Raw genomic sequence first — 13234 nt, forward strand, 5'->3', positions numbered from 1 at the left:
CATGTTCTGGCGAGGTTTTTTGCTTCCGTGCATGTGTATTATATTTAATGAAACAGATATTATTTATAAGTTACACACTATACTGTGTAACACGTACTGCTTTAAATACTGTATATACAATTTATTTTAATTATTATATCTAATAATATTAAATCTAATAAGATGAAATTTAGTGCAATTTGGTCTGTACTGTTTCATCCCAGTATAAAGTATGAATCATAATAAAAAGACACATGACACTACAGATAGCTTTTTGTTTCCACAGTTCTTAAGAGGTGCTTTCCTGATTTCTCTACGAAAAATGGAGTTCTGACTGTGGCCAACCAAACTACTTTCAAAGATGGAAGAGGAAAAACACGGAATGTAACAGATCTCAGGGAAGCAGCAAAGTATGTATAGTGTGTGTTTTTTGTGTTAACCTATGCAACTTTGCTTGACTAATTGTCATATAAATACATTGCCATGGATTTTTTTTCAGTAGTAATCTCAAAGGCAAACCTCTATGGAGAGCAAAAGGAATTTCATGATTTTGATTTCATTTGTTCCATGAGCAACTTAATATGCAAATTATTTTGCTATCCATGCCTGGAAGTTGAATCATGGCAACTTGACTTCTTTTTTTTGCTCTGAAACATTCACTCCTTTTCCAAGTATCTTGGCCTGATTCAGTCAAATAATGACATCATAGCTTGTTATTAAGATTTTTGTTTTATTTTTATCCTTTCTTTCTGTTTAAAGAGGATATTAAAGGTTGCTTAATAAAAGCAATACATTTATTTGACCCAGAAGTTTTATCTGCAGCAAAAGGAGGATGCGCTAATGATTGGAAAAATAGAAGTTCCCTTTTCCCAATATCAGCATCCATTGTAGAGAATCTCAGACATTAACACCCTTGAAAATGTCCAAAGATACTTCACCAGAAGAGCCCTTCACTCCTCCACTCGAAATAGAATACCCTATGAGACTAGACTTTCAATCCTGGGCCTAGAAAGTTTAGAACTAAGACGCCTTAAACAAGATCTAGGAATTGCCCACAAGATAATATGCTGCAACGTACTGCCTGTCAGCGACTACTTCAGGTTCAACCACAACAACACAAGAGCACACAACAGATTTAAACTTAATATTAACCGCTCCAAACTTGACTACAAAAAATATGACTTCAGTAACTGAGTTGTCGAAGCGTGGAACTCATTACCGGACTCCATAGTGTCATACCCAAACACCCAACACTTTACCCTTAGATTATCTACGGTTGACCTATCCAGATTCCTAAGAGGTCAGTAAGGGGCGAGTACAAGTGCACTAGAGTGCCTTCCGTCCCCTGTCCTGTTGCTCTCCTATATTTCCTATACCTTTCTTCTATTCCTATATCTCTTCTTCTGTTCTTTCATTGATATGTTCTATTACTATATCTTCTTTTCTATTATTTCTTAGATATATTTTACTATGAGTATCTCCTCTATAACCGTCATCATGTATTTTACTATGTGTATATAGATATATACCCACTAAAATCCTCATTGTGTATTGGACAAAATAAATAAATAAATAAAAAATAAAAAATAGAGTTGAACTGAAAAAAAGTGATTCCGCCAAAGACTTCCACTATTATGTGTTGCTAAGATTGCTCTTGAACCTGCATTTCTTTGGCCCTTGTTGACATCTTAGTCACGATAAGGACTCTCAAGCATAAGAAAGACAACCTTAAAAATAAACTCCAAAGCTTTCCATCTTGCACAACCTTCAGAATGGTTAATTCCAAAAAAGCATAATCCATGGTTGACTTTCAGATGACACAGCCATCTATAGTTAACCAGTACTAAAACCCTACAGATACAATAGTGCTTATAATACTACTAGTAACAGCAATGTGGTTTAGATATCCTACAGCAGTCATGGCGAACCTATGGCACAGGTGCCACAGGTAGCACGTGGAGCCATATCTGAGGGCACGCAAGGCACTTCCCTATGTCAGTTCCAGCGTGCTAGTCAGCTGATCTTTGGGCTTCTTTTTGGCCATTTTCATTCTCCCCAGGCTTTAGGAAAGCCTCTTGAATCCTGGGGATGGCGAAAAACAGCCCAATTGTCAGATCTGAAATTTGGAGGCTTCAGTGTGCATGTTCTGGAGGGGCAGTTTGTGGAGTTGTGCACATGTGTAGGGGGCAGTGTAGCGATTGTGCGCATGCCTGGGGGAGGGCATTGCATTATGGCTGTGGGCCGCACGTGAATGCTATCGCACAGCACACACACTTTGGGCACCCGAGCCAAAAATGTTTTGCCATCACTGTCCTACAGTATTACTGTTTAGAAACCCTATGGTGTTATTTTAATTTTGAAAATGTTAATAGTTTAATAGTAATCTATATGTACTGTAATATATAGAAGTATGTTTATTGAATATGTATAAAATTATGACTTAAATTCTTACCTTTTTGGTAAGATTCATATTTTCCTGTAGCTCATTATGTTCTTTCATTGATATGTTCTATTACTATATCTTCTTTTCTATTATTTCTTAGATATATTTTACTATGAGTATCTCCTCTATAACCGTCATCATGTATTTTACTATGTGTATATAGATATATACCCACTAAAATCCTCATTGTGTATTGGACAAAATAAATTTAAAAAAAAAATAGAGTTGAACTGAGAAAAAGTGATTGAGCCAAAGACTTCCACTATTATGTGTTGCTAAGATTGCTCTTGAACCTGCATTTCTTTGGCCCTTGTTGACATCTTAGTCATGATAAGGACTCTCAAGCATAAGAAAGACAACCTTAAAAATAAACTCCAAAGCTTTCCATCTTGCACAACCTTCAGAATGGTTAATTCCAAAAAAGCATAATCCATGGTTGACTTTCAGATGACACAGCCATCTATAGTTAACCAGTACTAAAACTCTACAGATACAATAGTGCTTATAATATTACTAGTAACAGCAATGTGGTTTAGATATCCTACAGCAGTCATGGCGAACCTATGGCACAGGTGCCACAGGTAGCACGTGGAGCCATATCTGAGGGCACGCAAGGCACTTCCCTATGTCAGTTCCAGCGTGCTAGTCAGCTGATCTTTGGGCTTCTTTTTGGCCATTTTCACTCTCCCCAGGCTTTAGGAAAGCCTCTTGAATCCTGGGGATGGCGAAAAACAGCCCAATTGTCAGATCTGAAATTTGGAGGCTTCAGTGAGCCCTGTGTGCATGTTCTGGAGGGGCAGTTTGTGGAGTTGTGCACATGTGTAGGGGGCAGTGTAGCGATTGTGCGCATGCCTGGGGGAGGGCATTGCATTATGGCTGTGGGCCGCACGTGAATGCTATCGCACAGCACACACACTTTGGGCACCCGAGCCAAAAATGTTTTGCCATCACTGTCCTACAGTATTACTGTTTAGAAACCCTATGGTGTTATTTTAATTTTGAAAATGTTAATAGTTTAATAGTAATCTATATGTACTGTAATATATAGAAGTATGTTTATTGAATATGTATAAAATTATGACTTAAATTCTTACCTTTTTGGTAAGATTCATATTTTCCTGTAGCTCATTATTGCTTTGGGTAAAAACCCTGAATATTCCATTTTGCCAATTAACCAAACACTATGAACAGAGTTGTGACTTAGTTTACCTATTACAGTGCTATCTAAGAATGCCTCTACTTAAGAACTTTTCTAGATAAGAACTGGGTATTCAAGATTGTGTCCCCTCTTCTTAAGAACCATTTTCTATTTAAGAACACGAGCCTGGGAAAATTTCCCAGGAAATTTGACAGTGGCACGAAGGCACAGCCAGTTTCCTGCTATTCCCCTTTTAATCCCGGCCATCTCAGGGTTTTCAGGGCTGCCAGAGGAGCCTTTCAGTGGCGCTTAAGGAAGCTTTGGCAGTCCAGAGTAAATGAAGCATTTTTCTTTCTCTGGGCACTTGGAAAGGGAATAAACCACTTCACTGTGGTGACTCCCTCGCGCTGCCTCCCATACACCCGGCGTGAGGTTGGCTCCCAGAGCATCTTTTGTGGAAAGGCAAAAGGGGGTGCTTCACCCTGGCTATATCAATTCGGTTTCAACCAAACTGAGGAGTCACCACAATGAAAGAAAGTCCCCGGCTACAAAGCAAGCGAGAGGAGTGGAGAACCCTTCAGCATGGGAAGGAATAGGAAGCAAGTAGCAGCAGCAGCAGCAGCCACCGTCTTTCAGTCAAAGAAGTGGGAGGTTCCCCTCTCTCGCCCGCTGGGTTTCTTTCTCTGGCGCAGCCTCATACAGGATGTATGGGAGGCATGTGCTCCTCCTCACCACCTCAAAGTCCCTCTTTTTTTTTAAGCCTTAAGTTTTGGATTTTTTTGATTCCCCTCACCTCTTCCTTCAGCAGCAACTGTCCTCTTCCTCTTCTTCCCAAATTCTGAGCTTTTATTTCTTTCCTAATGGTTTTGCATGCATTACTTGCTTTTACATCCATTCCTATGGGAAAAATTGCTTCTACTTACAAACTTTTCTACTTAAGAACCTGGTCATGGAACGAATTAGGTTCTTAAGTAGAGGTACCACTCTACTTACACTAAGCTCTTAGGTTGGTTGATTTACATGAGGGACACAATCTAAAACCTGTTTTTATTTCCCTTTTTAAAGTGGCATCAATAATGTTCTTGATGCAAGATCAGTGGGGATGAAGATTTTTGAAGACTATGCGAGCTCTTGGCACTGGATTTTAATGTAAGTTTTTATTCCTCAAAAGTCATACTTTCAGCATATAATGTAAATATTCATGGTACATGCAAAATGGGAATATATCTTCTCTTCTTTGCCATTCATTCTTTTGTGCTTCCTTTATTCAGTTCTTTTATATGAATTCATTCTTCTATATTTCTAGTTGCTATTCGCTTCAGGTCTCAATGAAATTAGGGAAAACCATTAAAGTGCCATGTTTTAAGCAGTCTACAACACTGTAGGAGACTGCTTGCTCATTTTTTTAAACTGTTGTATTTTTTCTTTTGTTTTTAATTCCCAGAGGGCTGTTTATTGCAATGGTAGTCAGCTTGCTCTTTCTTGTGCTTCTGAGATTCATAGCAGGAGTTCTCTTCTGGATTTTCATCTTTGGTGTAATTGCAATTATAGGATATGGTAAGTGCCAAATGTTACATGCAGCCATCTAACATTTTATTTCTAATACTGAGATAAGCAGAACTGATAATCAGTTAATTCTATACCATTTCACACTTTCCTCATTAAATAATTTACTGTTTGACCATTCTATTTGTCCTCTAGATCACGAGTGTCAAACCCGATTGCATTGCTGGCCATTATGATGGATCCAGATTGTTTTTACCCTTGCTGTGCTGGGTTGGCCACGGCCTAGACAGGCTATATCCGACCTACGTGCCATGTGTTTGACACCCCTGCTCTACATACTCTCTTCCTATTACAAACTAGCTAATTGAACCTTAAATAGCCATGGTATAAACAGCAAACCCCACTCCCTTCTAGCACTGATTATGTTATCTAAAACAGTCAAACTCAGACCACATCAAGGATTCCATACAATATGTTCTTCCTTTGACATTACAATACCTAGTACTAGTATTTTAATACTACTTAGGACAAGAAAAAACACCCTAGTCTTCTGCCCCACCATGCAGATGTTTATTTGTTATATATGTGTGTTTTAGTATACCTAGAGTATAATATCACTGTCTGGTTTTTGTTAGGAAATGGCCATTGGAGTAAACAAATCTCTACTATTTTACTCATTCGGTTTTTGTATGTTGACAAATTTCTTCTTGTTCTGCTCTACTAAATATCGAATTATAACATGACGGATTTATAGAACTCTTAGTTTACAAGAATTTGTAGTGCCTTACAATCATCCTCTCAAAATTATCCAGTGGCAAGCTTTTTCAAAAATGTATGTGTGCTTTTTCTATAGATAGAGAAAAAGATTAGTTATCTGGCTCATCACTTGTGACAATTTAATAACTATTTCACTGCATACTGAGAAAGTGAATTTTTCTGCAGTTTCCTGATTCACAAACACCTGTACAGTTATCAAACATGACCTGCATATCATATGAATGCTCTATTTTGACAGCTATCAGTATAGAATATTCAATATGCTTCATGTTTGATGTTGCTCTCTGATAGAACTTGAGATTTTTTTTCTGCTTGAAACGTGAGAGAAAATACTGGGTGATATTTGCAAGTCAGGAAGCTATTTTCTTCAAATAAGACATTGCAAGGTTTGTTTTGCTTTCTTTTTACTATTTATTGGCTAGATTTATAAAATATCTCATAGAGTAGTTCATCTCTGTTTGCCATATAAAAATGAAACATAATAAAATTTAAAAATAATGCAATAATTCATTTGAAATTCAGCACAGCTGAAGTATGCAAATGTTTCCCAGCATGGCAGGTGTGACATATCATGAAGTTAAAAAAATTAAATATAGCATTGAGAACAGGAACCAAACCTAAATCACGGGAACTGAAACTAATATATTCAAAATTTCAAAACAACTAGATTAGAACAAAAGAATTCTATTCTTTCACTAGCAAAAATAGAGGGTTTTTTTTGTACTATAAGAACATACCAAATCAAGGATTACTGCTGTAAAAAATATCTCTGTTTTTCTCTCTTATACTATTCATACATTTCTGATTGATAAGCATGTAAAAGTGCCTTTTCTTCATGCATACATATCAGAAGGTGACTTTTACTGGGTGATAGGTCCCAAGTCAAGCAGATAGTTTGTAGCACTTATATTTCATCTGGCATCTTTCTGCCAGAAAGTTCTCTTTGGTTTTGAAATTATTATTATTATTATTTATTATTATTATAATTTATTGGATTTGTATGCCGCCCCTCTCCGCAGACTCGGGGCGGCTAACAACAGTGGTAAAACAACATGAACAATCCAATTAATAAAAACAACTAAACAACCCTTATTATAAAAAACCAAACATACACACAAACATACCATGCATAACTTGTAGTAGCCTAGGGGGAAAGGATAACTTAACTCCCCCATGCCTGGCAACAAAGGTGGGTCTTAAGTATGGTAATTTGCAAAAGACAAGGAGGGTGGGGGCCGTTCTAATCTCTGGGGGGAGTTGGTTCCAGAAATGAACTATTGTACAGATTATCTAAAGGATGTAAATTGTTTTATGATTCAATTTTTTATTTTTCAAAAGGTATCTGGCATTGCTACTGGGAATATCATCGCCTTCATGGAATACCTGGTTCTGATCTTACCATCTATGATATTGGATTCCAAACAGATTTCAGGGTCTATCTGCAACTGAGGCAAACATGGTTAGCATTTAGTAAGTGAATTTTTGAGAAACCTGTATTTTGAGCCACCTGCTTAACATTAACCTGACTAAACAGCTTCTTTGATGATTGATTGACACCAAATTCAATATACTCCATGGTAAGCTATGATATATTTAAACATGGGTTGACAAATAAGCTACAGTTGGATGAGTTTATCCCGCATATTGAAATAATTAAAAAAAACCAAGGATATTTTGACCTAGTACAATATGCCAGTTTGCTCTCTGAAAACCAGATTTCCTAAATGTCTTGTTTGTCTAAACAAGACATTTCTAAATGTCTTTTTTTTCACTGCAGTTCTATGCCACTACAATTTGAATGGATTCTTGGAGGCTTACATGATACAAATAAATTTATCCATAGTACAAATTGAAAATTAAAATGCTATAGAATCACACCACCATCTAAGCTCCAATATTAGTAAGAAATAACAAAGATAAAAGATGGCCAAGTGTAATTGGAAGGCTTTCTGGAGAAACTCTGGCTTCAGGATATTCTTGAATGTTATGAGAGATAAAGTTGGTCTTATCTCCAGTAGGAGTTCACTCTAGAGAACCAACACAACACTTGAAAAGCAGTGACTTCCATCCTTAGTTTCTTTTATTCTGCAAAGTTGAGAACTAGGAATATGTTACTCCTAAATACCCATATATTTCTGGTGCTTTTTTTTAGACCAAGTCGTACTGCAATATCTCAGGTGCCAATGTAGAAAGGTCAACATCACTTTAAAATACCTCTATAAGTCAATTGGAAGCTAATTCATAACTCACAGCATAGGTGTAATGTGTCTCCAATTCTAGACTAATAGTTAGTTCTGATTTGTCTTTAAAGGTAGTTCCATGAAGAGTGCATTGTAACTATCTAACTGGGTATTAGTCAGAGCAAGAGTTTTATTATTTATTTTTATTTATTTATTTATTATTTTATTTATTTATTTTGTCCAATACACAATAATACACAATGAAGGTTATGGAGGATATAGTACAGAAGAAATACGAGATATAGGAGAGGCTATAGGACAGGTTGTTCCCAGGTTCTCTGTCCCCACTGCTGTATCAGCTGGAATGGGACAATAAGTTGTCTAGTTATAACTTTACTTGCTGTTTTAGCAGGAACTGTGAGATCAGAAGGTCCCTCTAGTGACAATCTTGCTCCTTTGTGAGCAGTATTTGCTCATCAAGATGTAACATTGGGATCAACAGATAGCCTCTGCTTTCTGGAATTCAGTTTTAAAACATTCTGACCTCCCCAAATCTTGGAAATCTCCAAACACTAAGAGCATTAATGTCATCTCTTGCACAGGGCAAGAGAATATTATAAAGTATGTTATTGTCAGCAAACTAATAATATTGCACCCCAAAATGTCAGATGATCTCACATAGCAGCTTCAGCTAGAGTATACCCTTGATACCTGGAAATTATGGGATAAATGGTTTGACACATCTATATGGGTCCAAATTGTAGGCATTTGCTCTGGAATATGCTTTCAGGCCATGCAAAATGTAGCCAAGCTGTTGACATTATCTGTTCTTTAAGTGAATGAATGAATGAATTAGAGAATGCATGTTGAAACAAAGCTCATGCTTTGTTGCACCTGTGAAGGTAGAAAACATGGGGATAGGCTGGAAAGATCCTAGAATAAGTAGGATAAGTCACACTGAAACACAGTACTGTACAAAATATTTAATTTTACTGCCCTATATAGATAAATTAGTTTCTTAAAAACACATTACATGTATTATATTTCAAACTCTAAAGTCTCCCTGTTTGTTTTTCCTGCTTTGGAGACAATAGTATTGTATTCCAAAATGTCTGATGGATCAAGATTTAAAATGAGTGAAACTTATAAATAATTCCTGTTATGTTCAATACAACTGAATGTGAGTTTTCTTGTCTGTGTTGAAGTGGGTTGTTCCTTTATTTTTTTATCCTGTTTCTTTCTGAAATAGGGAAAAAAATCAGTTTTATTTCTCATTTGCAGAATTTCTGAATCTTTACAAAAATCATAGTGGAATTCTAAATAGCTAACTTCAAGTAAATATCAGTACAAAAAGTACTTAAAGCACAGAAGTAAATGTCAGTACATAAAAAATAACTGAAATTCAGGCTACTTTTTAATCATTAAAAAGCTATTATCCAGAAATAATAATGATAAGCACTGTGATACAATAAATAAAAGAACAAAATCAGTCACTTATAAGCATTTATTATATCCAGCATCTTCAGATACAATGAATTAAAAGAGCAAAAAGGAGTTAGTGAATAGGACTGTCTAATTGCAAACATATATTTTGTACTCTAACCATGTTTAATCTAAATTATATTTAAAGCTCTCCATTGCACTGAAATTGCTTTGCTTTCAAATGAATGGCTTTCTTCATCAACTTTGTTGTATAGTATGCCCTAATATTAATTGAAGAGAAGCCTTACACATGCAAAATGAAACACACAAATACAATTGTGATGAGAGAGTACAATCATGATGGCAGACTTGCTTTAGTACATATAAACTAGCCTAGTCTAGATGTAAGTATGTTGAGATTTAATTCCACTGGAATCCTGAATAAGGTGCAGTGGAGAAAGGGACTACTGGAACTTGTTATGAGATTAAGTCAGCCTTATTTTTTTCATAAACTTGTTTCTTGTTTTTTCAGTGATACTACTTTGTATAGTGGAAGTTATCATTATACTGATGTTAATATTTCTAAGAAATCGAATTCGGATTGCAATTGCCCTTTTGAAAGAAGGTAGCCGGTGAGTATTATTGGCATCCTCATTTTTGCAGTATATTGAACATAGCCATCCCCATCCATTAGTGCAGGGACTGTGACCTAGTACAGATTTTGAGGTTTTGTTAGAAATTCAAGTGCAATATACCATTTGATCTTTAAAAAAAAGAAGCATGTTCAAATGAGAATTGTGTGCAATTTCACTTTGTGGCCTTACTTGGCAAGCAAGCAACTGATTGCACCCCAAGCTGATTAAACATATTCAATTGTGAGGCAGGAACATTATTTTCCTGCAGCCTAAACCATCTAATTTTTATATATTTCAATGTGACCTTAAATATATAATGGGATGCTCTATTCCTTACCCTGTTTACTTCCTAATTTTAGAGAATGGCTTACAGAGGTTGGTGGCATTTTTTTTCTATCTGCACCAGCTGACAGCTGTTTTTTCTCATTCAGGCTGGTAAAATCAAATTCAGATCCACGGAGAGTTCTTTTCTGCTTTCACACCCTTTTGTGATGTTTTCCTTCTGCTTCTCAGCACATTTTTCTGAATCATGTCCTATTCTCCATTTGACTTTCCTGGAGTAGCAATAAATTTTCAGCAGTTAACACTGATCCGTCCATTTTCGATTCAACAGAAAGCCTTCTAAGCATTAAGTTTTGAATTGATCAATGCTTTCTTTATCCATTTTAGTTGCTAGCCCCAATGGCCATTCTACTTCCCTTCATTTCTTCTTCTTAGAGTGCTCTGTTATAATTTTTTGGGACTCCATTTCCAAAACCATCTATTCTCTACTATGAGAAACATTTCTCTGGGAACTGAATCATCTTTACTCTTCCCATCAACAAAGCTGACACGAACTAGCCCAGAACAACGGTTTGAGTGCCTGCATAAAAATATCACTATATTTCAATAAGGATTTTTTTTTTTTTAAAGACTGTATACAGAGTTGGCAAAATAGCATGATAACTGGAAAACTGCCCAAAAGATATGAGGCTATTTGCTCTAGTTCAGTGGAAGGAAGGAGACCAGACATTCCCTTTCAAAGAAGGTTATCTTAATTGTGAAGAGAAGTATTCTGCAAAAAGGCAGAGTCTTGATTACTGTGATTAATTTATTATTATTTATTTATTTGTCAACAAGTGCAAGGAAACAGGGCACATGAAAAAATGGCACAAATAAACAGATATAAAGAAGCAAAATATAGCATATGTATAGTATGCATATATGTATGAGTGCATACAAATAGGTACACTATGACAGGAATGGTAGAAACAGAAGTGGGCTGATAATGTGGAACAATGACGTGTGCTCGCCCTCATGGCTCTGAGTGGTAGTGGAGACCTGCATGATTTTGCTACTGCACCCATGCAGAGACGCAGGTGCACCCGTGTTTCGGTGCAGTTTTTTGCTTCGTGGAAAAACCGCACTGAAACACAGGCACATCTGCGTCTCCATGCACAATTTTGCTACCTGCACAGGTGCAGTAGCAAAATCGCACTGGACTCTACTACTACTCAGAGCCACGGCGGCAAGCTCACGTCACCGTTCCACCTTAGGAGTCCACCTCTGGGTAGGCAGGCTGGTGCGCTTATGCATACCCTCTTAGGGGCCTCTTAAGAACCATGTAAGGTTTAAAGTAAAAGGTAAGAAAGAAACTAACAACAAGATCAGGTAAACTGTTCCAGACATTTAATACTCTACTGCAGAAGACATATTTTCTGCAATCAAGATTAGAGCGGGTTTCATTTAGTTTGTATCTATTGATAGTCCTAGTGTCATTACGGTTGAAATTAAAGATGTTAACAGGTAGGACGTTAACGTAGATGATCTTGTGTACTAAACTTAAGCTGGAATGCAGACAGCATATTTCAAGGTTATCCAGGCCTAAAATTTCAAGTCTAGTGCAATAATGTCTGAATACAGTGTGGGTTCCAGGCAGGTGAACGGTATTCAAGGCTAGGTCTGGCAAAGTTTTGTATGCCCTAGTTAGAAATATAACATTACTAGAGAGAAAACTTCGTAAAATAAGATTTACAACTCTTGATGCCTTTTTTAGCAATGTTGTTACAGTGAGCTCTGGGGCTCCATAAAGAACAGCTTTGTCTTTGTCCATGTATAAACTGAGTTTCAGGCTGTTTTTCCTCACCAAGCCAATAATCAGGATTGCTGTTTTGGGGGAATTTGAGTAAAATATGTAGTAGGGTATCAACTTTATAGTCTTGTCATCAAGCTCTGGGTTTACCTGGAAGCATAGCAAATTAAATAATACAATTAAAAGAATGTGTGCAGAGATTTTCATAAATCTCTAGTGAAAAAAAAATCATTATAGCTTTGACTATACAGTATTCCATTAAATGTTACTGAAGATCACAGAAATACTGACCAACATTTCTGCACTGGAAATTGCATAAATATGATGCATTTTGATGCATTGATCAAAAGAAATGTTGCACTCCATTGTGAACACAGCAGAATGCAACCCTTAATCAAGGTCTTGAAAAATATGTGGTTAATGACTGAAAATGAAGTGTAATTTTTTTTTCAAGTTTAGTTTAATCATCACTTCAGTGAAATGGCAGTTTATATTATCAATAAATCAGTTATGATCTATTCCTAGAATTTAACAAGCAGATTATTATTGTAAACAGTTTATGATGTCAATAAGGCCTATCTATTATTAAATTCTGAAATGCACTGATTTGTAGTAATTATTTCTTGAATAGCATAAGCTTACTCTGTTCTTCAGTGATTTAAAAAAACATTCAAGATGTTTCTAGCACAATACATCAATTGTTCATGTAGAACTAACATTTAATGCAAGGTTTAATTAAATTCTTATTTGAATTATGTGAGATAATTATAAACATGTGCAGAGAATATTGCTCATAATAGGGAATGCTAATGAAAATTGAAATGGTAATTATATAAAAAGCACTCTCAAGTAGAGAAGAAAGTTAGGTTTCATAACATTACCAAGAAATTACCAAGCTGACGTAAGGTGAAAAGGACTGGAGGATTTAATGATAGACTGCATGTGGAAGCTTACGTTTGATACTAGTTTTAATATTTGAGGTTTAAATGGATATATGGAAGAGTGTGTGCTATGTTGTCTTTTTATTGATATTGATTTAATTGTTGATTGGAAGTAACCCAGAATTCGATATAAGATGAGTGA

At 36.1% G+C, this 13234-nt stretch overlaps 1 protein-coding gene across 4 annotated transcripts in view; it reads left to right on the forward strand.

Moving 5' to 3' along the window:
• The window catches only part of LOC139155486 (choline transporter-like protein 5), a 208151-nt gene that overhangs the window by 165639 nt on the left and 29278 nt on the right, over positions 1–13234 (forward strand). For all 4 annotated transcript variants that reach the window (XM_070730636.1, XM_070730635.1, XM_070730633.1 and 1 more), the window contains exons 8-12: positions 266–389; positions 4626–4709; positions 5005–5117; positions 7182–7313; positions 9978–10077. In XM_070730636.1, coding sequence (XP_070586737.1) covers positions 266–389; positions 4626–4709; positions 5005–5117; positions 7182–7313; positions 9978–10077 — 553 coding nt within the window. The remainder of the gene's footprint in view (positions 1–265; positions 390–4625; positions 4710–5004; positions 5118–7181; positions 7314–9977; positions 10078–13234) is intronic.

This window comes from Erythrolamprus reginae, unplaced genomic scaffold, assembly GCF_031021105.1.
Source record: "Erythrolamprus reginae isolate rEryReg1 unplaced genomic scaffold, rEryReg1.hap1 H_22, whole genome shotgun sequence".
Lineage (NCBI taxonomy): Eukaryota > Metazoa > Chordata > Lepidosauria > Squamata > Dipsadidae > Erythrolamprus > Erythrolamprus reginae.